Source organism: Gobio gobio (assembly GCF_949357685.1).
Source record: "Gobio gobio genome assembly, chromosome: 7".
Taxonomy (NCBI): domain Eukaryota; kingdom Metazoa; phylum Chordata; class Actinopteri; order Cypriniformes; family Gobionidae; genus Gobio; species Gobio gobio.
Window position 1 is genome coordinate 51,595,956 of NC_137103.1, and position 25,340 is coordinate 51,621,295.

The window sequence follows — 25,340 nt, forward strand, 5'->3', positions numbered from 1 at the left end:
CACGTCCTGTTTTTGGTTCGTTTACATGTCTTTGGTCCGTGTTGCGTTCATATATCAATCGAACCGCACCAGAGTTTGTTTGGAAGCGGACCGAGATCCATCTTTTTAGCGGTTTCGGTCCGCTTGTTTGGTGCGCTCCAGGGTTCGGATGGCAGCGTTCACATATGTTCAAATGAACCGCACTAACCGAGCAATCGCACCAGGGTTCGTTTTAATCCAACCAAACATGACAAGTGTGAACGCACCCTAAGAAACAAATGTCAGGATTAGTCTAAAAATGCGTGTTAAACTCACAGCACGCAGTCATGTCACGATTATTGTCGGCTATAGTCTATTTGCTTCTTATTTATTAAATTCAGGCAATTGACTGGTGAAACAATGACTAAAATTGAGATACAATTTGTACAAAACGAAATTCACTTTAAAGAAAGGCTTTCTACAAAACAAAACTTAATGAAGTGGTCAAAATCATTTCTGACCCACTCGCAACTTTGCACTTTTCATAATCAGATCAAATGTAAAAACAACATTGTATTTTGTTTCATATTTATGTTTAAATGTTATATTGTTTAACGGCTACAACAAGTATAGTAGGCTACAGTTCTGATAAAGGTCATGTCTGAGCGAGATTTGAGCGAGTTTTGTTTTACCGGTGAGGGATCATGAGTGGAGCGCCGGCATAGAGCGGATTATTGAGCTGAGCGTCACACTGGTCCACTTCGCTCATTAAAGGTTCGCTCTCGTCAGAACGCCCACATATTTAAACCGGGCTCGGGCTCATAATTACAGTTAATGTGTCGGGCCGGGCCGGGCTTGGACACAACGCGCACAGGCTCGGGTAGGGTGGGGCTTGATTTTTTTGTGCCCGATCTAAGCTCTACAAAGGTCATCCACGTTGGTTTGAGAGTGTAACATCACACTCTGAATGGTTTTTAAAGATTTGTAGTAGACACGAGCATCAGATGGTTAAGAGTTGTTTATCTGTAACGAAAAATTCAACTGTGTTTCAATTCTGCCCCGAGTTCAAGCACCACAAACAACACAGATTTTGGGTCAAGTCCATTTTGCTCTCTTAAGGGCAGAGCACTTGAAGTGGGAGAATTACTGACTCATTTGTGCATTCAGATACAAAGCCATACCTTGTCACTTTATTTAACACGGTTTTAAGTGTTTATCATTGAATATTGCATAATGTTGTCAAACATGAGTAGACATTATACAGCATACTGTGCAGTGTGAGGTAAGAACACTGCCGAACAGTAGTATGCTACATTGTTGTCACATGACCTCACTGTTGCATGAGAATGGCATGCAATTATCATCTTGGAAATAACAATAGTTGCGTTTTTTATAAAATTTTATGCAAAAATGTAACGTTTTCCAGTCTGATTAAATAAAGTGTCAAAAAGAGACACATTGGAAATGCAAGGTCAAGCACATTGCATTGCGGGAAACAGCACTCTGTGCAGTGTGATCTGTTGCAAAACAGATATTGCATCCAGAAAAGTGGCAGCTGCAGCCTGACATTAGTGTTTTGAAATGTTTATTTCGGTGTACAAAATGGAAAATATTGCATCATTATCAATGCTTGTTTTTAATGTTCAATTAACACTGGATGTAGTCATATCAAAACATTACTTATAAAGTGCAAGTATATGAAATTATAGATGAAATCATGAATGAGCACAGCACACAGGTCATTCTGTCAGGTTCTTAAAGCCACTCTTGCTTTGTCTAAGATGTCCTTTCTGATCCGTGGATAGTTGGGATGCGCGTCCAAAACCTGAGGGTGTGAGACATTCAGAAAAAACACAAGAAAGAAAGAAGATGCAACAGGTTTTATTATATTTGCATATGAATCACAACAGTGACTGTCCACTTTTGCAGCAGCCTTGGTATTTGTAAGTATTCTCATTCATTTTCTCCATAGACATTTTAAAAGCTCTAAACATGCTCTGAAATGATGCACAATATTACACTATTAGATTCAAAGCAAAAATGTATTTAAACTGCTGGTCTCAGAAAGTATTTCCTATAAATTAAATTTGCGTACTCACTTTATGACACACATCTATAGCATCCACGTGTCTTTTGGCCTTCAGGTAATTGAACGCAAGCTTGTAGCCTGGTAAACAAACAGGACGCTGATGTCAAGGAGGGATGTGCACACACACACACACACACACACACACACACACCAGAGCGTCTGAGGGGCTTTAATCTTACCGATAGTGGGGTTGGTTTGATTGCTGTACTTCCAGGCCAATTCATAATTCATGGCAGCATCTCTGAACGACTGCTCCTTCTCCATAATGTAACCCATGTACTCATAAGCCTTGCAGCAGGACTGTTGTAAAACAGGTTCAGACATCAGTCGGTTATTGGCATCAGTGTTATTTATTATTTTGGATATTCTGTTATGTCAAATGAAGAGTTTGCAAGCAAGTTCTTGTGATGTTCTAGGACAGGGGTTCAGCACATTTTAGTTTTTTGGCCATCAAGTAAAAAAAAAAACACTGAAAATATATACATTTTTCAGAAAAGATTACGTCATTTAGCATCTCAAGTAAATGTATCTTGATTTAAGAATGTTTAGATAGTTATGCTGGTAAACGAGACAAAAATACAGAGGAAGAACATAATTTTTTTGCACTGGATCATTTAAAACGAGTAGGGCTGTCAAACGATTAATCGCATCCAAAACATGTGTTCAGTTGAATTTCCAGCAAAAAATGTTGATACATATACCATAACTGTGATAAAATATTTCAGCACCTTGTTGTGGCGTAGGCACCTCTTCAGTAGCTCTCCAGCCATGTCGTATTTTCCCGACTGGATGTAGATGTCGGCCAGGAGTAGCCAGCTCTTTTCAAACTCATCCGCATCAATGATGTTCCAGTTCATCTTGGCAATGCGCTTGAGCTGATTCCGGGCTCGAGGGGTTTGCTTCAGGATCATGTAGGCAGTGGCCATGGCCAGCAGTGCAGGAACATGATCTTTCTGCACAGAACAAACAGACTTTCTGGGCTAGTTGAGTGAACTAAGCTGTGAAACAAGAAAGAAGAGGATACACCTCACATCTGTGGCTATAAACATTTCTTAGGGGCCATTCCCACAGAGCACGTTTTTGCATCGAAAAACGCAAGACGGGAACAAAAAAACCCTGCAAGGCCTTGAACTTCAGCACTGTGTTGTGTGTGAGATGCTGCAAAAAGACGTGAGCACAATGGTTAAAGGCGTACATCAAGCATGTTTACATAAAAAAATAAATAATTTGTATCTCAGTGGAATGGTGTGAAGTTGAACAGCCCTCAACTCTTTCCCCCGATTTTAATCTAGTCCCGGACTAAAATGCATGTTTGAGCTGTTTTAACTGAAAGCAACTTGCACTGAGATATCGTAAAATATGTCAGTGACATTGATTTGCCTCAAGACACACACAGTAATGTTTTTTTCAAAGGCACGTTTAAAAGCGCTTTTTAAATGAACTAGCTTAATCTAAGCCCTGTCTGTGAAACCAGGCCAATAACTCTATCGACAACATTTATGGCTTAATATTGATTGCTATAGAAAACAATTTATTATTTTTAAACATGCATTCTGTTTAGAAAACGGAGAGCAAATGGCGCTGATGTTTAGTCTTAAACAGGAGTAAAAAACCCTACTGAATAACACACTCACTACTGATTTTTTTATGTTTTTTAAAGACTTGACTTATGCTCACCAAGGCTACATTTATTTGATCAAAAATAGAGTAAAAACAGTAAACTAGTATTGCAATTCAAAATAACTGTTTTATGTTTTAATATATATTTTAAAATGTAATTTATTGGTGTGATCACATACTCCTTCAGAAATCATTCTAATATGCTGATTTGCTGTTCAAGAAATATTTCCTATTATTATATATGTTGAAAACAGTTGTGCTGCTCTCCTTCATATTTTTGTGGAAACGGTGATACAGTTTATTTCAGGATTTTTTGATGACTAGAAAGCTCAAAAGAACTGCATTTACTGTCTTTACTGTGACTTTTGGTCAATATAATGCTTCCCCTGCTAAATAAAAGTTCTGAACGTTAGTGTAAGTTTGCCTTCAAGGTGTGATTCATGCATATACAAAAGAGGTGTGCATGTGCACACACATATCCGTCATGTAATGCCCACACACCTCACTGTTTGCGATCTCAATGAAGACGTTGAGAGCTCTCTCCACGTTGGCTTTCTGCTTGGTGGCCAGATAGCAGTAGTTCTCCAGGATGCGCAGCTGTACGTGTCCCGCTGGGGTTTGCGGCTTCAGCTCCTTTAAGAGCTTCTCCGCTGTTCTCACGGCCAGCTGCTCGGACTCCTGCTTCTCTGTAGAGTTTCTAAACTCAAACAAATTAAATTCATCATTAGTAAGATTGAATAAAACTCAATAACAGCAGAATAAAAAGTGAAGTGAAGGTGTTTTCACACATGGTTTGTATCAGATCCGTCTCAGGTGAGACCATTTTCACTTGGCAGGAACATGCATCTCAAATGTATCTCCTGTGCCGCTTGTGGACGTTTCGAGTGGAATACTCATTGAGATTTTATTTAAGCAGCTGTTTTAAACGGGTAATTCCCTGCTGGCAAAATGGGCTTTCAATAAAACTTGGCTGTCTATGCGGTAGAAAGGCTAAAAAAAATAAAGGCTGTTGTCTTCCTTTTTGCCAAACAGGTAGGAAAACCCATAATGCACTGGGCATGTTGCCGTCCAAGGCCACTCACAGTCTGCTCCTATTGGAAAGGCTCGATAGAGCCAAATACCACCTTGCTTAAAGGGGTCATGAACTGGCTTTTAAAAAAAATGTATACTGTTGTCTGAGGTCAACTTATTGCGTTAACATGGTTTTTACATTCAAAAACATCATCATGAATAAGTAATAGGCTATTTTCTACCCTGGTTTTGAGCCTCTCTCCTGGAACTAGGGATCGACCGATATGGATTTTTTTAGTGCCGATGCCAATACCGATTTTTTTTTCATCAGCCTTAGCCGATGACCGATACGGACTGCCGATTTTCTTGAGCCGATATTTGGAGCCGATACTGCTTTTGCTCCCTCAATTTACATCATAAAAATGACACAATGATCATGATGATAACAATTTAAAAAAGGAACATTTATTGAACTAAAAAAAACTATATTTAACAAATAGTAAAAACAGGTGAGGTAGAACAAGAAGAAGAAGAAAAAAAGAGTTCAGTGGTGAAAATAAATTCTGAAAATAAATATTTAAGCATAAATAAAATAATTACACTATTGCACACAGTATCAACAAGCAAGCAGCATAATAAAGTGCACACTGACTGTCCTATTCTTCATTTTAAAACTATTTACAACCAAGTCATTTAATGGTTACACTCTAAAATATGCTGGGTTAAAAATATCCCAAGTTGGGTTGAATATGGACTAACCCAGCAATTGGGTTGTTTTGACCCAGCGGTTGGGTTAAATGTTTGCTTAAAGGGGCTATATGAAACTTTTTCCCCAAAATAAACGTAACAATAGCCTTTTTATTTTACCATTTATGACTCAAACATCTCCTGATGAGCATACTGACACCTTGTCCGCTCACAGTGGGTGCACCTATAAGCCTGTATCCTATTTTTCCTATTTTCTGGCGGGTCGTCTTTTCCCGCGCTGTCTGCGGATGTGACGTCACCACCGCTGCGAGAGCGAGCAGAAAATAAGAGCAGTTCTGTTTTTTGGCCACAGGTGTCAGTCGCGAGTTTAAATTTCAGAAAAACGCATATAGCCCCTTTAAAACAACCCAATTGCTGGGTTAAAACAACCCAATTGATGGGTTAGTCCATTTTCACCCCAACTTGGGTTATTTTTAACCAAGCATATTTTAGAGTGCAGGTGCACTTAACTTAATCTCTTGTGGAGCAACACCAGCGGTAATTCAGGAAAAAAATCTCCCAATGCTCCACGTGAAACTTCAGTCTTTTACCATCGTGTCAATTCTCAATTGATTTTGATTAATATGCGCGAGGGAGGGAGAGCAAGACAGTTTGAAGACGGTGAGAGCTGCATGTGGACGCCTGTCTGTAAATAATGCAGGGAAAAAAGTATCGGCGAACGCAGCAGCCTTGGTAAAAAATATCAAATTATCGGCCGGACGATATTTCGGTCTAACACTACCTGGAACGCTAGGTTTTTATGGGCGTGCCACACTGAAGACTTGGAAGTAAAGGCCCACTGCTATGATTGGATAACAGCTTAGCATAATAATGAGTTTCGGCTCCCCTGTCAATACATGTGAGGAATTGTTTCGAAAACCTCCAATGTGGAGAAACGGCAACCGGAATCCGGCCACAGGGCTCGCAAAATGTCTTTATCAAACAAACACAATGATTTCTCTCTCATCCACCCGCAATTTAACATAAAGGTCGCCTAAATTGGTATGATTTTAATTTGTATTAATACTTAGTTCACAATGAAGTCCACTTTAAAACCACAGTTTTTATATACACACTCATTAGCTTGTGAAAGTGGGCTCAGATCTCACTTTGGTCTGTTTAATTTATGACTGGATTCATATAATGACCACTAGGAGGTGTTCTAGGCGTACATTTTCCTTGATTGGTTTTCCCTGAAGAGTTGAAAATGAAAGTAAAAAGTAATGCACGTTCGTTGCGTTTTACCATGAAGTGAGAGTTCCGTGTCTTTATCAAACAGACACAATAATGGTTTATCTCTCATACACCACCAATTCATTGGAATGTTATTTTTTATTACTTGGCCCGCCCAATTGGTGGATATATCCGCGAACTGCGGATCACTAACACACACACACACACACGCCAAGTACGTGCATCAGCAAATCTTCACTGCAGACAAATCAAAGTACGTGCATCAGCAAATCTTCACTGCAGACAAATCAAAGTACGTGCATCAGCAAATCTTCACTGCAGACAAATCAAAGTACGTGCATCAGCAAATCTTCACTGCAGACAAATCAGCATCAAAACTTCCGCAACATAATCAGTAGATATCAAACGATCTGTAACAAAGCAATACTATCACATAAAAAACATGTTTTACTCACAAAAGTGTGTTGCACCATTCCTGTCGGATCCATTATACAGGTCTCTACGCTAACATTTTTCTTGAGGAGCACTTGTGCTCCTAATTTAAAAAATTAGGAGCACAGTCAAAAATTTAGGAGCACTTTCTGATCAATAACACGCATTCCAATTATAACTTTCCCATTACAGAACTATCTTGGTCCCTGTAAATTAATGTCCAGGGGAATTTTTACCATTATAAGAGCAATGTTTTCTAATCTTATTAAATATATGGATCATCTTGTCAATTTCTTCAATTAAAATAGAAAAGTTATTTTTAAAATGTTAATTTAAACAATAAACTCAGTTAGAGCAATACGACACAATCAGACTGTTACCAATCTAATTAAATCAGCATCAAAAGATCCATCTTTGCACTGTAGAAGTGGCACAGCAGCTCTATCTGAAGAGGTGTTTAGACTGTTTAATGCAGCTCATGGGTAAATAATGTTTGTATGAATGTTTTAAATATAAGTTATTGAATTTAGAAATGGGTTATGTACAAGTTAAACTTTAAAAGTTTGATATTTTAAATAAAAAGTTAATGCAAAGTATATGAAAATAAAACAGTCAGTAGGCGGTGTCAAGTCTATGTGTGAGTCATTGATTCAATCGTTCAAACGCAGATTCATTCGTATCGAACCGCTTGGAGATGCGCAACAGTTCTGGTGTAGTTTTGATTTTCACAAAATAAACAGTATTGTGGCTAAAACGTTGTTACTTAACATCAGCTTGTCTATTGGACTTTTGTACAAGATAAGTATCACATTTGCAATCATGCCAACTCGGAGCAATAGCAGTCCGTAACTTTTGGCGCTCTGGCAGAACTGCACGCGTCTTGCGGAAAAACATTGCAGCCGGTGCTACTTGTGTTTATGTCTATGGCGAGTCACACAGGGACTGTGCTCCTCCGCAGCGCTGCGAACCAAACTGGAATAAAATAGTCAGAATATAAACACTTATTATATGTGTACCGTAGTGATTCAGGGTAAGAAAAAAACACTGTTTGGAAAATGGATTTATGATCTACTCTCATATTTACATCTAGTAATTTTTAAACACGAGAAAAGTTGTGGACTGCAGCTGATTAAGATTAAATCAAGAACTCATACAGGAGCTTTTTTAAATTATTATTTATTAATTCATTTTTGGTGGCATTTTTGCCCCAAGCCCCCGTTAATTTCCGACCTTGTTTATGATAATCCAAATGTGGTATTTCTAGTTAATTTGGATTTGGCTGCAAATAAACATCAGCGCGAGGCATCTGGTAAGTGCGCATTGCTGTGTCACACCCGTTTCACCTAGTAAACAATCCGTGAAGTGTAGTCCGTCGCACACGCTTGCACTCTGCTGACAGAAGGCATGACAAGCAGTTGATCGCAGAACGAAACGTAACTGTTGCTCAGTCAGTGTTGATGCACTTTGGCAGTTGTAGTTTTTATTCCGATTGTATTGTACATCTATTCATGAGAATCGACTGGGTTACTCGCACTGGTGCGCCTAAATATTTTTTCACAGTCGCACGCAGTAATTTTCAGGCGCAAATGCGCCCAAAATGGTCGCTATGTAGAGCCCTGATATAGAAGGCACAGCATTGTGTTTTAATCTCAAAATGTCTGCAAATCCAGTCTCGACCTGTGTCTTGTTTACAAACGAATCCGCGGTGAAATTAAGCGAACAAACGTGCAATGTCTTACGCACGTGAGCTGGAACTTCATTAAAAATAAAGTTCAACCACTCATTCCAAATATTAGAATCTGAAGGAAGCTTATGCAGCGACTGTGTTCTTCCACAACCAGGCACAGCGCAATATCTTGCTATCTTCGGCATGTTTATTGCTCGGTAGTGCGATCCGTTTAGCTCCAGTAGTCGGTGGTCGGGGCTACAGAATCAGGCGTACTTATTCTTCTGTTGAGGCGGCGTTTCACCACACGCTAACGTCAAGGGTTGGCATATTCTGAGATCGAGAGTTTTCTGGGCCTGGTGTCAATAAAAGCTTTTCTTTGACAAACAAGAAAGTTTTCAGCTCCGAAACTTACAGGACATTCTTATATTACGATGAACTTTCATATATTGTTGTGAACTTCAGTTGTTTCTTGAAGAAGAGACCAGGAGACGTCGGATCAAGACAGAAGTGATTCTTTTAATGAGAACTATGTGCTGCAGGTCGTCCGAGAACAGTCTGATTTAACAGTATACCTGATAGGTTATATACATTCCAAAGGGGGAGGGATTTACATTGAGATTGAACAAAGCATTAAATATACAGGTTTTGGGAAAACCCGCCCAGACAGAGTATCACCTACTCCTAATCAGCATAACTATTCAAACGCATAGAGACAACGACGGTGAGAGTCTGAAAACAGGTCCGGCAGAAATCTCCTGCTGGAAACTCAACAATCTTGCTTTATACTTCAAATGCTCACTGTAAAACAGGCCTAGCAGGAAATCTCCTGCTGGAAAAACCCCAGAATTATTATCTATATTAAATTTGTAAAAACAATGTACTTTCTTAAATTTGTAATTCAACAATATCAAATTTTCAATTCATGACCCCTTTAAGGAGATACTTCTTAGCAAACTTTGTGTCATAATGATGTCGACTTGTATTGTTCCCAGGTGCAAGAATTCAAGAGTAAACGTTCGGGTGCGAGTTATTTCAGTCTCCAGTGAATGATCCAGTGTGTTGTAGGCAGCAGCTAAAGATTGCAAAGAATCACAGGGTTCGCAAAATCGCTAGCCCGACATCCTAGGGCTAATGTGTTTTCCAGTCGGTCTATCAAAATGTATCATCGCCCTGCCCGACGGGCTCTCTTAAATAGTGAAAAAAAAATCCTCTCTTGATGTGCGTTGTTCACTCTCTTGACTTGTCATTTGAAGAAAAAATACGATCGCAGATGCTGACTTGACCGCAGTGAAGTTTAGCTGATGCACATTACTTGGCTTGTGTGTGTGTGTGTGTGTGTTAGTGATGCACGGTTCGTGGTTACATCCCTCGATCGGGCGGGCCAAGTAATACAAATGATTCCAATTAATTGCTGGTGTATGAGAGATGAATCATTAATGTGTGTGATAAAGACACGGAACTCTCATTTCATGGTAAAACGCAACGAACGTTACTTTTTTACTTTCATTTTCAACTCTTCAGGGAAAACCAATCAAGAAAAATTTACGCCTAGAACACCTCCTAGTGGTCATTATATGAATCCAGTCATAAATTAAACAGACCAAAGTGAGATCTGAGCCCACTTTCACAAGCTAATGAGTGTGTATATAAAAACTGTGGTTTTAAAGTGGACTTCATTGTGAATTAAGTATTAATACAAATTAAAATCATACAAATTTAGGTGACCTTTATATTGAAATGCCTTTCTCACAAGGCTCAATACATTTTGGACCCACCCCATGTCTCCGTCCAGGTTCTCGAACACCTCTCCTCCTATGGTCTCATTGTCAGGGTTTAGGCAAATCTCAATCATGTTGTACACTGCGTTCTGGCCCCAATCGTTGTCCTTCCGGGCTTTGTTAAAGTGACGCAACCCATCGTTCGGTTCCCCGGTGTACCTTTGAGAAGCAGAAGATCAATAAAAAAAAATTTTTTAAAGAATTTGGGTGAATTTAGGATGATTGGGACACATTTTGCCATTGAGATGACTGGGAAAAAGTGTCCCAAAAGTGTCAAATCAAAGTGACTTTGCTCACAGTATAACTACTTCCCAATTATTTTTTTTTCCACCCACCTTGTTACAGGGTTTTCAACACAGCATAAGGGTTAATGCATATTTTCTGAATTAAAGGTGCAGTGTGTAAATCTTAGCAGCATCTAGTGGTGAGGTTGCGAAACGCAAGCGCACGCCGCTCACCCCTCCCTTTCGAAGCACATAGAGAAGCTACGGTGGCTGACACAGGACAAAGATGTTGTCATCTGAGACAGCAGAAAGTAGCTAGCGCTCTGAGCAGGGTATCTGCAGGTTTCACCAAGTCAAATTTCAGACTTTTTAAGACCTTTTTAAGACCATTATGAATTAAATTTAAGACCTATATAACGCAATAAAAAAAATTAAAATACAATAGGAAATGCAGAATCACAAAATGACTTGCAAAGCAAATTAATTTATTCAAATTGAACAAAGTATTTGTAAACTTGCACTTCCTCATAGCTCAATCCCATCAGGATTAATATACAAACACACTACCGGTCAAAAGTTTGAGAACGGTAATATTTTTTAATGTTTTTACAGAAGTCTCTTCTGCTCACCAATGCGGTATTTATGTTAATAAAAATAAAAAAAGCTGTAATATTGTGACAGTTCTGTTGTGAACTGTTTTCTATGTGAATATATAGTAAAGTGTCATTTATTCCTGTGATCAAAGCTGAATTTATTATCATTACTCCAGTCTTCAGGGTCACATGACCCTTCACAAATCATTCTCATATGAGGATTTGATGACCAACAAACACTTATGATTATCAGAGTTGAAAACAGTTGTGTAAAACATTTTTTTTAGGATTCTTTGATGAATAGAAAGTTCTAAAGAACAGCATTTATCTGAAATAGAAAGTTAAAAAAAAGTTTTTTGAAGGGTAATGATGCTGAAAATTCAGCTTTGAATCACAGAAATAAATTGCATATTCAAATATAAAAGTTATTTTAAATTGTAAAAAACAAAACAAAATCACAATAAGTGTTTTTGCTGTATTTTGGATCAAATAAATGCAGCCTTGGTGAGCAGAAGAGACTTCTTTAAATACCGTTCTCAAACTTTTGACCGGTAGAGTGTGAGTGTGTGTCTGTCTGTCTGTGTGTGTGTGTCCACGTGTCTGCATGTAGCCTATGTATGTATGCATGTATGTATGTATATATATATATATACACCCATTGGTTGCTGGAGAAACAGGCGGATAGGATATATAATTTTTTTGCGAGATCAAAATTACTGATTTTGTGGTGGTGGTCATTTTCAGAAATTGGCATGTTTTTTTTTCCTTTCATAATTAGGATGCCACATTTACCATATCATTATGTTAGATGCACAATAGTCACACATGGCAATAAAACAAACAAAATGCATGAATCTTGTTTGACAATAGGACAAATAAATACAACTTAAATATACAGATACAAACAGTGCTTTAAGTTTAGGTAGGCTACTGTTTGTTTTTCCCTGTTGTTGTTGTTTGATTAATATTAACTACACATACAGGAGCGGGTATAGGCTAGCTAGGCTATATTGGGTTGCTTTCACTTTAAGAACTACAGTAATGCGCCTAGATTCAGTACACTCGCGCGAGCGCTGACAGGTGGCAAACGCGTGCACAGAATCCGCAGCCAGTCTATCGGTCTGTGTGTCAATAGCGAATGAGTTAGGGTTTTACATCGCTTTTTTAGTGCTATCGGGCATATCATACTTTTATTTGGTCATTATGCGAGATGGCAGGTAAGAAAGATTCGCCTTCGCTTTCACAATCGCGTGAACTGTAAGAACTGGAGAACTGAAGAATAAAATCAGTTTGATGTGTCTGTGGTACAATCCAAAAGAGCCTCACGCCAATAACAAGAAAGCTGATTGGCTGCAATACAAGATGCATGCTGGTCTCATTTGTAGTTGTAATTAGGGTTGGGAATCGTGAGAAATTTTCCAGTCCGGTTCCGGTTCCGCCTAACGATTCCGGTTCCGATTCCGGTTCCATTAAAATTATTAAACAAATAGTGGTAAAGGAAAAAGGCACAATACGCAACTCAAACAATCCTTTTTGTGTTTATACTTGCTCTAAAATTATTTGGCAATGTCAAAAAAGTCCTGTACTGTACATATATTACAGTATTAATTAAGCCATTCTTGCAACACTTTTTTTTTTCAAATGAACACCTCTGAAATTGTCTTATTACATTTTATCTCTCTGTCTCTGAATAAAAGCAAGTTATAAATTATATTTATTAGTTATATTTATTAATTAGTTGTATTTTAATTTAATAGTAATTCAGTTATTCAGTGAACTTGTAAATAATAAATTGCAATTCAGCATTACAAAGGTAATTGTGCCTAAACGCTTACCTAAACCATGGTGACTCAACGGTATATATATATATATATATATATAGGCCTTTCACTATAAATCTGGTATAAGCCCTGTGGCACTCTGTGCTGTAGCAAATGTTTTGTCAAATTGCTAGTGCAGCCTCCTTTGCATGTTATTAACTTTTCACATGTGTTACATTTTGCTTCATTATCATTCATTCTTTGGAAATGAATCCATACTTGTGACTTTCTCTTCGCCATGCTGGTGGTTAACGAGAAAATATCTGACGCAAAACCGTAAATGTGTAGCGCAAGGGCTTTCAGGCTGAACTGCGTTACACCAGGGTTGCCAGGTTTTTACAAAAAAAAAACCCACACAATTGCACAATCGCTTCAACCCGCGGACATGAAACACAGCCCGCGGCAACAGTGGAAAGCGGGAAAACCACGGACTTGGCAACACTGGCTGTCACTCGCTATGAAAGGATACGCTTCCAGCGCTTCGCACACACATTGCACCAGAACCGTTTTCGGAACTGAAACTTAGGAATTTCGCGCGGTTCTGGTATTTTTCAAAAATCAGTTTCGGTTCTGCATAAGAACCGGTTCTCGGTTCCCAACCCTAGTTGTAATAAAGCAAACTATAGCTGGACTAGCGAAAGAACGAACTTAAACACACACACACACACACACACTAAAACGCTGCGGGAGCATTTCAATGAGCAAGAGGTAGCGTTACATGGACGTAGAAAAATTAAGACCCGTTTAAAATTATTTAAGACCTAGAACTCAATACTTCAGCGAATTTAAGACTTTTTAAGGCCTAAAATTTTGATTTTGAAATTTAAAGACATTTAAGACTTTTTAAGATCCCGCGGGTACCCTGTCTGAAGAGAAGTTTGTCCGTTTAGGGCTACTGTAGAAACATGGCGCCGCAAAATGGCGACTTCACTGTAAGGGAACCCGCAGTGTGTTTAGATAGAAAAGAGTCATTCTAAAGGCCTGTTCACACCGGGACGATTTTTGCGCACGATTTTCCGCGCGCGTTTATCGCCGACGTTTAACGCCTCGTGACTAAACAAAGGGCGCCAATGTGAGTGTGCACACCGACGCGCAAAACGCCAGCCGTAAAAGCATCATTTAAAAAAAAAAAAACTCTGGTTCGTTTTTTTATTTTGACACGGCACGTTAAGAACTGGCCGACCAATGAGATCCGCGCTTTTGTTCACGTGCCTGGAGCTGCTGAAGTGACAGTAAAACACGACTTGGTGGCGCTCAAGCACAAAACGGTCTTGCCGAGCATACATTGATACGACAAAGAAGTAGTAGTAAGTAGACAAAGAAGAAGAGCTCTTAATGCTGCTTACCAGTTAGCAAAAAGTTTGTGAATGGTTTTGGCCATAGACATAATATATCTGTGGTTTTGACAAGCACGTAAATACTGTCTCTCTTCTTCTTCTGTGTGACAAGCGAGTGTCAGAAGCGTAAAGTGCCGCAGCACCAGCTTGTGTACCGGGATCGACATCTACTGAATGTGCACGTTCACTCGGCGCATCGCCTGTGAAAATCGCTTGGGTGTGAACACTCAAGACGCGCCGAAAAACGTCACGAAAAATGCTGGGGATAAGCGCGTGCGATATCCGTCCCGGTGTGTACAGGCCTTAAGGTGATAAAAACATAACGCTTCATTATGGAAGGTCTTTATACACCACTGAAAACATAGTTATGTATATTATATTGCATTTCTGTCAATTGATCCTCATAAATATTACACACTGCACCTTTAAAGTATTCATTTCTTTTTAAAAAACAAAACCCAACCCAAATTAAAAACATACTGACCCCAAACTTTGAAACACTATATAAGACTGACCCCTTTGACAAAATATTTACTTACCCCTGAGATTTTATGTTAATATTTAAATAATTTCATGGTTCTCTGATGTCATTTAATGGTCACATGACATGTAGGAAAACACATTTTTTATTTATTTTAATTTAACAATTTTGTGATTTCATTTATTAGCTTTTCATCAACTCAGTTTGGGATTACCGTCATCATAAAACATCACCTTCTATGTCTTGTTTTATAACCTTACCAAAGGTAGAGCCCTTTGCAGTAGTTGTATCCAGGCTCAAACTTGGCTCTCGATGAGTGTTTCTCTGCCATCTCGAGGAATCTTGGAACCTCCTCCAGTTTGCCGGCTCTGCGCAGCAGATCAATGAGGCGGGATAGCGTTGGGTAGTTGTCTGAAGGGAAGAGATCAAATGAGTTCATTAGAGCTTCCTGGTTGCTTTGGATTCCTCTGCGGTTCTTAAGAGTACATGGAAAGAAAGCTGAGGGCTGTAATCGTTTGAAAACTCAGGAGATGAATGACACACCTGGTTTCTTCTCCAAGAGCTGCTGGAAGTGAAATACAGCCTGTTCATAGTCCTGCTTCCGGAACATAAGGTCTGCCATCATCTAACAACGAACACGGACAAGAGACTATCACCAAATGCCTGCCTACCAAAGCTATAACGAGTTTTCCATCTTTAGAGGCTTACTTCAAATGTTTATTTATTTAAACATCAACTTCTCTATAGAGAAAACAATTGCGAAATTTCCCTCCAGAGCTCTACTGTTGCACTCTACACACTCAAGATGTTTCATTTTGCAACTAAAAATAGATGTATGCGAACTGTTCAATGTATTTTGAAGCACGTGTGCGAATAAAAACAATATTTTCTTAAATGTAAGATCATAAAAAGTATTTAATACCTTAAATGGTAAAACAAACGTCTTAACGATCATTTTAATTAGGTATCTTATATTTTGGGGATGGAAAAACTATGATTTTATTAAATAAATGTGAGCGCAACAGCGCTTTAGACAGCTTCAGATCATTTCGCAATCAATGAATAGTGCACATTTATGACTATAATGCTTATGAACTAATGCTGATCAATTTTGACAATGTTCACTTTACTGTGTTTATATTGTAATATGTTGTATACAGTTGGAAGAATGCATATTTTATCTCCCTCATCTGAATTTGAATGAGCATCCTGCAATAATAAAGCATAAACATTTCAAAATAAGAGTCCCGGTGTATTTCGGGCTCGTTTATAAGTCATGCAGTGTGTCCATTTTCCACCCCGGATATTATTTGGTTACACAAACTGTAAATTTAATTTAAAGTAAACTATTGTAGCTTCTGTCTGGGATGCCCCATCACAGGAAGGAAAGACTAAGAACATAATTTGACACATATTATTAAATATATATATAGATTTGACTAGTATCAGTGTTATATAGTTAACAAAACTAAAAACATTCAAATATTTTTCATTACTTCAAATGAATAAATATTAACTGATAAAATAAAATATAAAAAAAACTTAAACTTCATATTTTCATTTAGTTTAAATTAACCTGATGTACCAAACTAAAATGGAAATAAACATTTAATAAAAACTATACACACATTTTTAAAAACAACAAAATTACTTTCAACTAAAATTAAAATGAAAGCAGAATTACATTGAATTCAAAATATTAATAAAAACTATAATAGCATCTCAATAATGCCAAAATAACACTAGTATGGCAAAATCTGTTTGTTACATTGATATACACATATATACACAGCTCAGGAAAAAAAATAAGAGACCACTTAACATTGATTTCTCAATGTTAAGTGGTCTCTTATTTTTTTCCAGAGTTGTGTATATATGTGTATATCACTGTAATAAACAGATATAGTTAGGCAGAAATAGTTAGTTGCGCCCCTAAAGTTTCTAGATGCGCTCCTAATTGTTTATTTTTATTTCCTTGGGAAAAAAGTAAGCATCAAGCCCTGCCATAGTTGTGAGGTTATGAGAGAGGGCTATCTGCTTAGGGAAACTGACCAGTGTGGCGGACTCGTTGACTGGATCGTTCTTCAGAATGGCACTGCACTGCTGTTGACAGGCCTCGACATCATCCAGGGTAAGATACAGCTGAGCCAACTCCAGCATCACCTGATTAAACACAAACACACACATTTACTTTCACAGCCGTTCAAGAGGGACACTGAAGCATGAATTGCATATGAAAAGAATCATTATATTCTATGATTCAAAATGCTGTTTCACATTGCATTTTTATGCAGTAATGCATGCATTTAAAAAAAAAAAATATTACGTTCAATTCAATGTTTGAGGCATTCTGGGAAGAAGTCTATATAAGTCTATGTATAACAGTGTGCTACCAATTACACTTTACCAGACACATTTTTCTGAATTCATGTTTCTCATGATCTCAAAAAACCTTTTGATTGGAAAAATGGGAGAAATTAGTTTTGTAGGCAAATATAAATTGTGCTGATTAAAGTGTGATTAAAAGAAATAAACAATAAAAAAATAAAATAAAAAACATTTTTAAATGTCATTTTAATTTACATTTTAAAGTCAAAACGACACATAAATAATAAAATAGAAAATAAATAAATAATATTATTTGTGAGCATTTTTTACGTTCTTGTGTTGATCTAGTTGATTAAAACTGAAATTAATTTACAGAACTGAATTAGTACCTTTCATTTGTAATTCATTGAATTATCCAACAAAACCTTGATTGGAAAAATGGGAAAAATGTATTTTGTATACAAATATAAATTGTGCTGAAGAGTGATTAAAAGTAAAAATACAAAAAAAAATACAAAAATATTTAAAATATTATTTATTTTAATGTTCAATTTAAAGTCATAACAATAAATAACAAAAATATGATTTTAAAAATATAATATTTATTTTAATATTTTAATTTACAATTTAAAGTCATAACTACCCACAATATAAGTAATAAAATAGTAAATAAATAAATCACATTTTTGTTTTTGTGCTTATCTAGTTGATTAAAACAGAACTGAATTGGCGTCTTTCATTTCTAAATTATTAAATTATCCAACAATATACAAAACATAAATGTAATAATATATAATAAATATACTGTAGTTATTTAATGTATAACAGAAACACACACACACACACACACACACACACACACACACATATAATGTATTCTACATTACATGTTGCAAATACCAGGAGCACATTTTTAATAAGGTCTGTGGGGTGATTGATTGGCGATGGTTTGCAGTGCAAATGTAGGCCTGTGCCGTGTTCAACATGCAGCACACACACACAAACTGACAGACGGCTCCAGGCTCGGCCGGGCCGATCCAGCTGCAGTGGGAACACACTGGACTCACTGATCTGGGCCACACTGACCTTGCTGTCACTTTCACAGTACACAAGCGCCTCTTTGTAAAACTTGACAGCTCGTTCGTAGCCGCGCTGGCTGCTGCAGTGTTTGGCGATTTCGGCGCAGATCTCTGCGGCGAGCTGCTTCTGCGCGGGCACCGAGTCGGGCTGCTCCAGCTGAACGCGCTTCAGTACCTTCGCCTGCACATCTCTCGCCTGAGGAGGAAGCACAATTTCAGAACAACTCGATCAATTGCTTTCTGAATGTAAATTGGCCTTTAGGGTTTAAGGTGAGCTGTGGAAAGCTTTCAGAGCAGTGTTATTTTAGTATTACGTATGCATAATTATAGTGTTTATCTATAATAGTTTAGCGTTTTAGGGTTTTTTTATGTAATATAATATGTTATATAATATTCTATTTTTTATATATATATTTTTTTTATATTTTAATTTTAGTTAAAATTCTCATTTTTATTAGTTCTTCTTTTATATAGTTATATTTTTATTTAAGTTCTAGTTTTAGTAATTTTAGTACTTAATGCAGGCATAATTTCTTGAAGTTTTTCAACTAATATTTATATTTTATTTCAGCTTTATTTCAAGTACAGAAAATTATTTTTTAAAGGGTTAGTTCACCCAAAAATGAAAATTAGCCCATGATTTACTCCCCCTCAAGTCATCCTAGGTGTATATGACATTCTTCTTTCAGACGAATACAATCGGACTTATATTAAAAAAGTCCTGGCTAATCCAAGCATTATAATGGCAGTGAATGGTTGCCTCGTTTTTAAAGTCCATAAAAGTGCATCTATCCATCATATAACTGCTCCACACGGCTCCGGGGGCTTAATAAAGGCCATCTGAAGCGAAGTGACGCGTTTGAGTAAGAATAATATCCATATTTAAAACATTATAGAATAAAATAACTAGCTTCCAGCGGATCGCCGTACGAGTAACCATTGACCCTTGAACCCTTGACGCATGCGTATTGATGAACGCAGAAGCGCAGAGGATAGAGCAAAACAAAACACTGGTCATGAATTAGAGTCTAAAACGAGAATTTTTAAAGACAAATGGCAGAGGATTTTGATATAAGAGAGGAGGGGCTTGAGTTTGTTGCCTACCACTATCCACGAGAGGCGTCAAAGCGGGGTTATTCTTTTAGCGCAAGTCGACTTGCGTACCTAGTTATTTTAGTCTATTTTAGTTTTAGTTGACAATAACAACTCTGTTTCAGAGGACAAGACGTTCAACTCACTCTCTGTAATGACAGTAACGCTTCGTCGTTTTTATTGACTTTGCTCTGAACCTTGGCGAGGAGCACAAGATAACGACAGTCTTCGGTGAGTAGCGGCAGCTCATTCACTGAAAAATAAAGACGCCAATTAATCACATGTGAAAAAGAGCAACTGCTTTGTGCACTACACAAAAACTGAATTTTTAATTATAAGCTGAACAACCTTCCAAACATCAATCAAAAGTGCACACCCATGTTTGCCCATGACACACCCAAAGGACTTTTCTGACAACCCTAATTTAATTTGTCAGTCGTGTAACAGGTTGTTGAATACACACCCTCAAACAAACAATTCAGCGTTTCTAAGGCCTGAGAAATGCAGTAAATACAGTAAAAAATACAAGTAAGAATACCCAGCAGACATACAATATTTATTTTTATTGCTTAAACACACTTTTGATTCCTGATCAGACATCTGTGTTTGATGACTGACAAAATCTGATCTCTAATAATCTTTTGGAAACAGAACTTTCCAAAGGGTACCTGAACTGAGATGTTGCCTTTTTACCATAACTTTCTGAGATATTTCTCACCGGGGTCATGTGTGAGAGCCTCTTGCAGGATTTTTTCACAGCGTTCATACTGCCTGAGCTTCATGAGCAGGTCGGCCAGGTCATAGCGCAGGAAACTCTGCTGCCCACTCTTCAGCGCAGCCTCATAATAGTTCATTGCCTGGGAAGGGAAAAGATATAGACTTCAGCATTTTTTAAGTCAACATTTATGTGATTAAAGTCGAGTTGAAGTCGACAAGTCGCTGGTGACATTAATGAACAAATAAGCCTGACCCTCGAGCTGAGACTGAACGTGGGTTGCTGCACACAAGGCTGTTGCTCCTACATAACTTATTTTTATCAGTTCTTTTGTCTTTGGGTCATTATATTTCTCACAGATTTCTGCTCTTTTTGAATCAGATGCCGATAAAGTAGCACAGTGAAGATTACATGTATATGATGAAGGCATTAGTGAGAGAGCGATTGCTCTTGTGTCTCTCTCTACTAATAGTGAAGCTGTGGGTTTTAGTTATTAACAACTATATGCAGAAAGTTTTAAGTTTCTAAGCTGCTTTATTGATAAAACCACAGAACAGTGTTGACAATACATTTCTGCGCGACTGAATGATTCTGTGTGCGCGTGATCTGCTCTCTGTGTGTGTGTGCGTTACAATACAGAAGCGCATTAGTTTACAACGATAAAGATTAACTTAACTTAAATGTGCATTCACCCGATCAATTCTGAGCATCCAGATGGTATAGTCATTAATTTCTTGTGAAGCGCTCTCAGAGTATATATTTATTTGTTATTTTAACAGTTGGAAAGATTTGTTATCATGTTGCGCCCTCTATAGGCCATGATCAGCGTCAAGTCAACGTCAAGCTTATGAGATGAGTTCACTTCAAAATTAAAATTTACTTACTCCGCCATGTCATCCAAGATGTTCATGTCTTTCTTTCTTCAGGAAAACATTCCAGGATGTTTCTTCACATAATGGACTTCAATGGCAACCAATGGTTGAAGGTCCAAATCAATGCATTTTCGGTTGAAGGTCCAAATCAATGCAGGGCTACAGAGGCTCTGCACGATCCCAGCCGAGGAATATGGTCTTATCTAGCGAAACGATCAGTCATTTTCTTAAAAAAAAAAAAAAATGTACATACTTTTTTTAACCACAAATGCGCGACTTCGGTGTTCAGCTTCTTCACGACGTATAACGTAAGGTCACACCTGTTGTTTTACCTTTATTTTTGTAAAGGGCATTTGATTTAGTCTTTGCACGATCGTTTTAACACTGGGACGGTACTTCCACCTATGTCACGGACGTGACCTTTCCGACGTGATGACGTCATGAAGAAGCAGAACACCGAAGTCAAGTATTTGTGGTTAAAAAGTATATAATTTGGCCTTTTTTGAAGAAAATTACAGATCGTTTTGCTAGATAAGACCCTATTCCTCGTCTGGGATCGTGCACAGCCTCTGAAGCCCTTCCTTTGAAACTGCATTGATTTGGACCTTCAACCATTGGTTGCCAATGAAGTCCATTATGTGGAGAAAAATCCTGAAATGTTTTCCTCAAAAACGTAATTTCTTTTCGACTGAAGAAAGAAAGACATTAACTATCTTTGAATGCGATGCGGGTGAGTAAATTATCAAGAAATTTTCATTTTGAAGTGAACTAATCCTTTAAACCGTCATGGAAGAGCATTAAAGTCGACAAGTCTGTGCAACCCCTTATATATGGTGAAACTGAATTCATAATTCTACAGAGACGACAAAAACACTTCTAATCGTAGAAGCCGGTTTCACTTTTATTGAAAATTCCTTCCAAATAAGAGCTATTTTTGTATTTTGAAACAGAGGTGAAACGAACTTCCATTTTGAAAACTTCTCTTACCTTTACATAGTTGTGGGTCTTGACAAGTGCTTTCCCAATCTTACTGGCCACAGCTCCATCTTTGGGGTTTTTCTTGAGGGCCTGTTCATATACTTCAATCGCCAGTTCCGGCTGTCATCAGAGAACATTATTTTCAGATATACGTCATAAATGTATTAAAATAAATAAATCAAAAATCCTATCTGAAAGTGAAGGACTCATCAAATGACAATTTTTTTGGTGAATCTTTTTTTTTTTAAAGCATTTAATTTAATTTTAATTTAATACTTATCAGTGTTGGGGGTAACACATTACAAGTAACATAAGTTACTGTTTTTTTCCGGTAGCCAATAAAATAAAATAAAAAAGTAACACAAGTTACTTTGTTTTCCCATTTTTGAACTGACAGCTCTCCTAAATCAGGAGTAAGTGCAGAGGTGTTGTGTGCGCTGTGTAAATATGATGGTTATTGTAGTTCTAGACCAAATGTCGAGCACTTACTCATCTCACTTGCACAAAAAAAGCCACAACGCATAAAAACTGTGAAATCAAACACAGAATATTATTTAAACCTGCAATAATAAAATATAACACATATATCCTTTGACCCTCTGGTGCTCTCCGGTCATTTCTGACCGGAAATTTTTTTTTGAAATGTTAAAAATCACAGCTTCATCGGAATGATATGAAACTTGGTGACTTTTCTAGCATTAGGTATGTAAACAAAAAAAATTGGGGTCATGATTCGAGCATGCTAATTGCTCGTAAAAAAAAGTATCGTTCATTGTCTTCTGTCATAAATGACCGACCATAGGAAATGAATGGGAAATCGGCAAAAACAAAAAAATTCACAGAATATTTGTGTGTACAATCTACAAATCAGCCACAATGCTGAAAAAAAGTACGAAGCAGTAAAGGGGTGACATTCTAAAACATCAAGAGTGTGATATTGACACATCCACTCACACACACGCACACTTATACACACACACACACATGAAAAACTGAGCCTATGAACCACATTTTGAATTTTTTTAAATCACAGCTTCATCGGAAAAATACGAAACTTGGTGACTTTTCTAGCATTAGATATGTTAACACAAAAAAAATTGTGCCCCTAAACCTACCCATCACAGGAGCAGCACAGTTCACTTTCTGTGAAAAAAACCTTGTTCTGTATGATTTATAAGCATTTTGAAAAGTGAGGACACGGGGAACGTCCTCATATTTCACCCTCTTTTTGTAATACCTATGTCATACCCATGTCATTATACACATTTGTGTCCTGATATTTCACAAAAACATGCCCACCTATACATACACACACACACACACACACCTATGAAAAACTGAACCTATGAACCACATTTGGACTTTTTTTAAATCACTGCTTCATCGGAATGATATGAAACTTGGTGAGCATTAGGTATGTGAACACACAAAAAAATTGAGGGCATGATTCGAGCATGTTAAGTGGTCGTAAAAAAAATACTCCCACTTGTGCTCTTTGGTCAAAAATGACACGATAGGAAATGAATGGGAAATTTGCAAAAACACAAATTCACAGAAAAAAATCTATATTTCTAACAAAAATATATATATATAACTTTATAATAAATTGTTTTTTAAATATATATTCAAATCCATCAAAAAAAATAATTAAATGTGTTCAAATCAGAACTAGGGAATTCTCCATAGAGACCTCTAGTGATTACACCCATGGTTGCATGATTTCTTAAATAATTCCAAAAGAGAGTGCTAATCTGCCTTCAAAAAAAATATTTTGAAGGCCTAGTCTCTATTTTAACCTGAAATACTGCAATAATAAAAATAATACAAACAAAAATAACAAAAAATACAAAATAAAAGTATCATTTTCAATGGCAAAAATAGACCATAATTATTGCATAAATATTAAAAAATACCATCAAATCATCTCAAAAGACAAAATGAAAAAGAAAAAAATTTTATTGAAGAAAAATAAATTGCATTGGTTTTACTGGGGTGGAGGAAGATACATTTTTAGGTGTCCGGTCACTTATGAAGACAACCAATGCAACCCCTAAACGAAGAGCACCAGAGGGTTAAGTATTTAATCTCACTTTATTAACCATACAGATGTGAATTTGCACTTCCACTTGAGGCTTATTCATTTGACTTTTGGTGTGAAAGGGCCTTTACATTTGCCAAAAATAGAACTTTTTTTCAAGCCCAGCCAAAGTGGGAAAATATAACACAAAAGTAATGTAACGCTTTTCATAAAAAGTAACTAAGTAATGCAATTAGTTACTTTTTTAGGGAGTAACACAATATTGTAACGCCTTTTAAAAGTAACTCTCCCCAACACTGATACTTCTTATATAGTATTAAATATATAATATAATTATATTCTATTAATTTTCTTACATATTTTCATGATAATTAAATACATTTTCCTCCCATTCTCATTAGCAAAATGCTAAATAAATAAATACAATTGTGCAAAACGACTATATACTAAATAAAAGTTATTTAGTATATAGTATTTTTACACCATTCATCATGCATAGTATTTGTTGATAAAAGTGAAAAAACAAAACCCCATAATGGTCCTAAAAAATCTTCTGGACTGTTCCGTTCATTTAGGGATGAAACGATTACCGGTTTCACGGTAAACCACGATCAAATTTAGTGACGGTTAGTAATATCGTATAAAATGTAATTATCATTAAAACCGCGTGTGATTATCACGATTGTGAAAACTCGCTGTAAATCTTGTCCAGTCAGTCTGACGCAGCGACACCGCTGTTTTCTGAATGAGAAGAAATGGCAGAAGGCAGTGACAGCACTCGGGGGATTGTTCAGCATCTAAAAGGACCAAATCTGAGGTGTGGTCATATTTTGGCTTTTACAAAAGTCCTGAGGGAAACTTAATCGAAGATGGTCACCCTGTCTGCAGAACATGCCAGAAGAAAGTCACTGTAATGGGGGAAACACTTCAAAACTACGAACGCTAGGCAAGTGGACTTTGACCTCAATACCAAAACTACGTCTGGGAAATAATAACGTGAAGCGAACGAACAAATTCAGACAAGACTAGGGTGACATTAAGGGATAATAATCAGGGCTTGACATTAACAACCGCCATTTGCGCCATTCGGCTGCACACTAGCCACTCTGGCTGTTGAACTTATTATAGTCTTCTCAAAAGCCATCTGTTATAATCGCGTTGCGCATTATAACCACTCACACGTGTTGCTATTGAGTTTATGAATGCAATGTCTCATAATCAGAGGCGTTCAGATTAGCCAGTTATGTTCAGAGCGCGCGCCGCTCTCACTCGCTGAAATATTCAC

General features: G+C 37.2%; 1 protein-coding gene across 1 annotated transcript in view; it reads right to left on the minus strand.

Annotated features, from left to right (window-relative positions):
• Positions 1–1,117: 1,117 nt before the first annotated feature.
• The window catches only part of ttc21b (tetratricopeptide repeat domain 21B), a 53,555-nt gene continuing 29,332 nt past the window's right edge, over positions 1,118–25,340 (minus strand). The window contains exons 17-29 of the mRNA XM_079821378.1: positions 22,027–22,137; positions 20,171–20,309; positions 19,599–19,705; positions 18,368–18,556; positions 17,006–17,116; positions 15,497–15,578; positions 15,214–15,364; positions 10,496–10,657; positions 4,169–4,364; positions 2,776–3,000; positions 2,227–2,347; positions 2,058–2,125; positions 1,118–1,783 (exon numbers count right to left, since the gene is read on the minus strand). Of these exons, the coding sequence (XP_079677504.1) occupies positions 1,706–1,783; positions 2,058–2,125; positions 2,227–2,347; positions 2,776–3,000; positions 4,169–4,364; positions 10,496–10,657; positions 15,214–15,364; positions 15,497–15,578; positions 17,006–17,116; positions 18,368–18,556; positions 19,599–19,705; positions 20,171–20,309; positions 22,027–22,137 (1,740 nt within the window). The 3' untranslated portion in view covers positions 1,118–1,705. The remainder of the gene's footprint in view (positions 1,784–2,057; positions 2,126–2,226; positions 2,348–2,775; positions 3,001–4,168; positions 4,365–10,495; positions 10,658–15,213; positions 15,365–15,496; positions 15,579–17,005; positions 17,117–18,367; positions 18,557–19,598; positions 19,706–20,170; positions 20,310–22,026; positions 22,138–25,340) is intronic.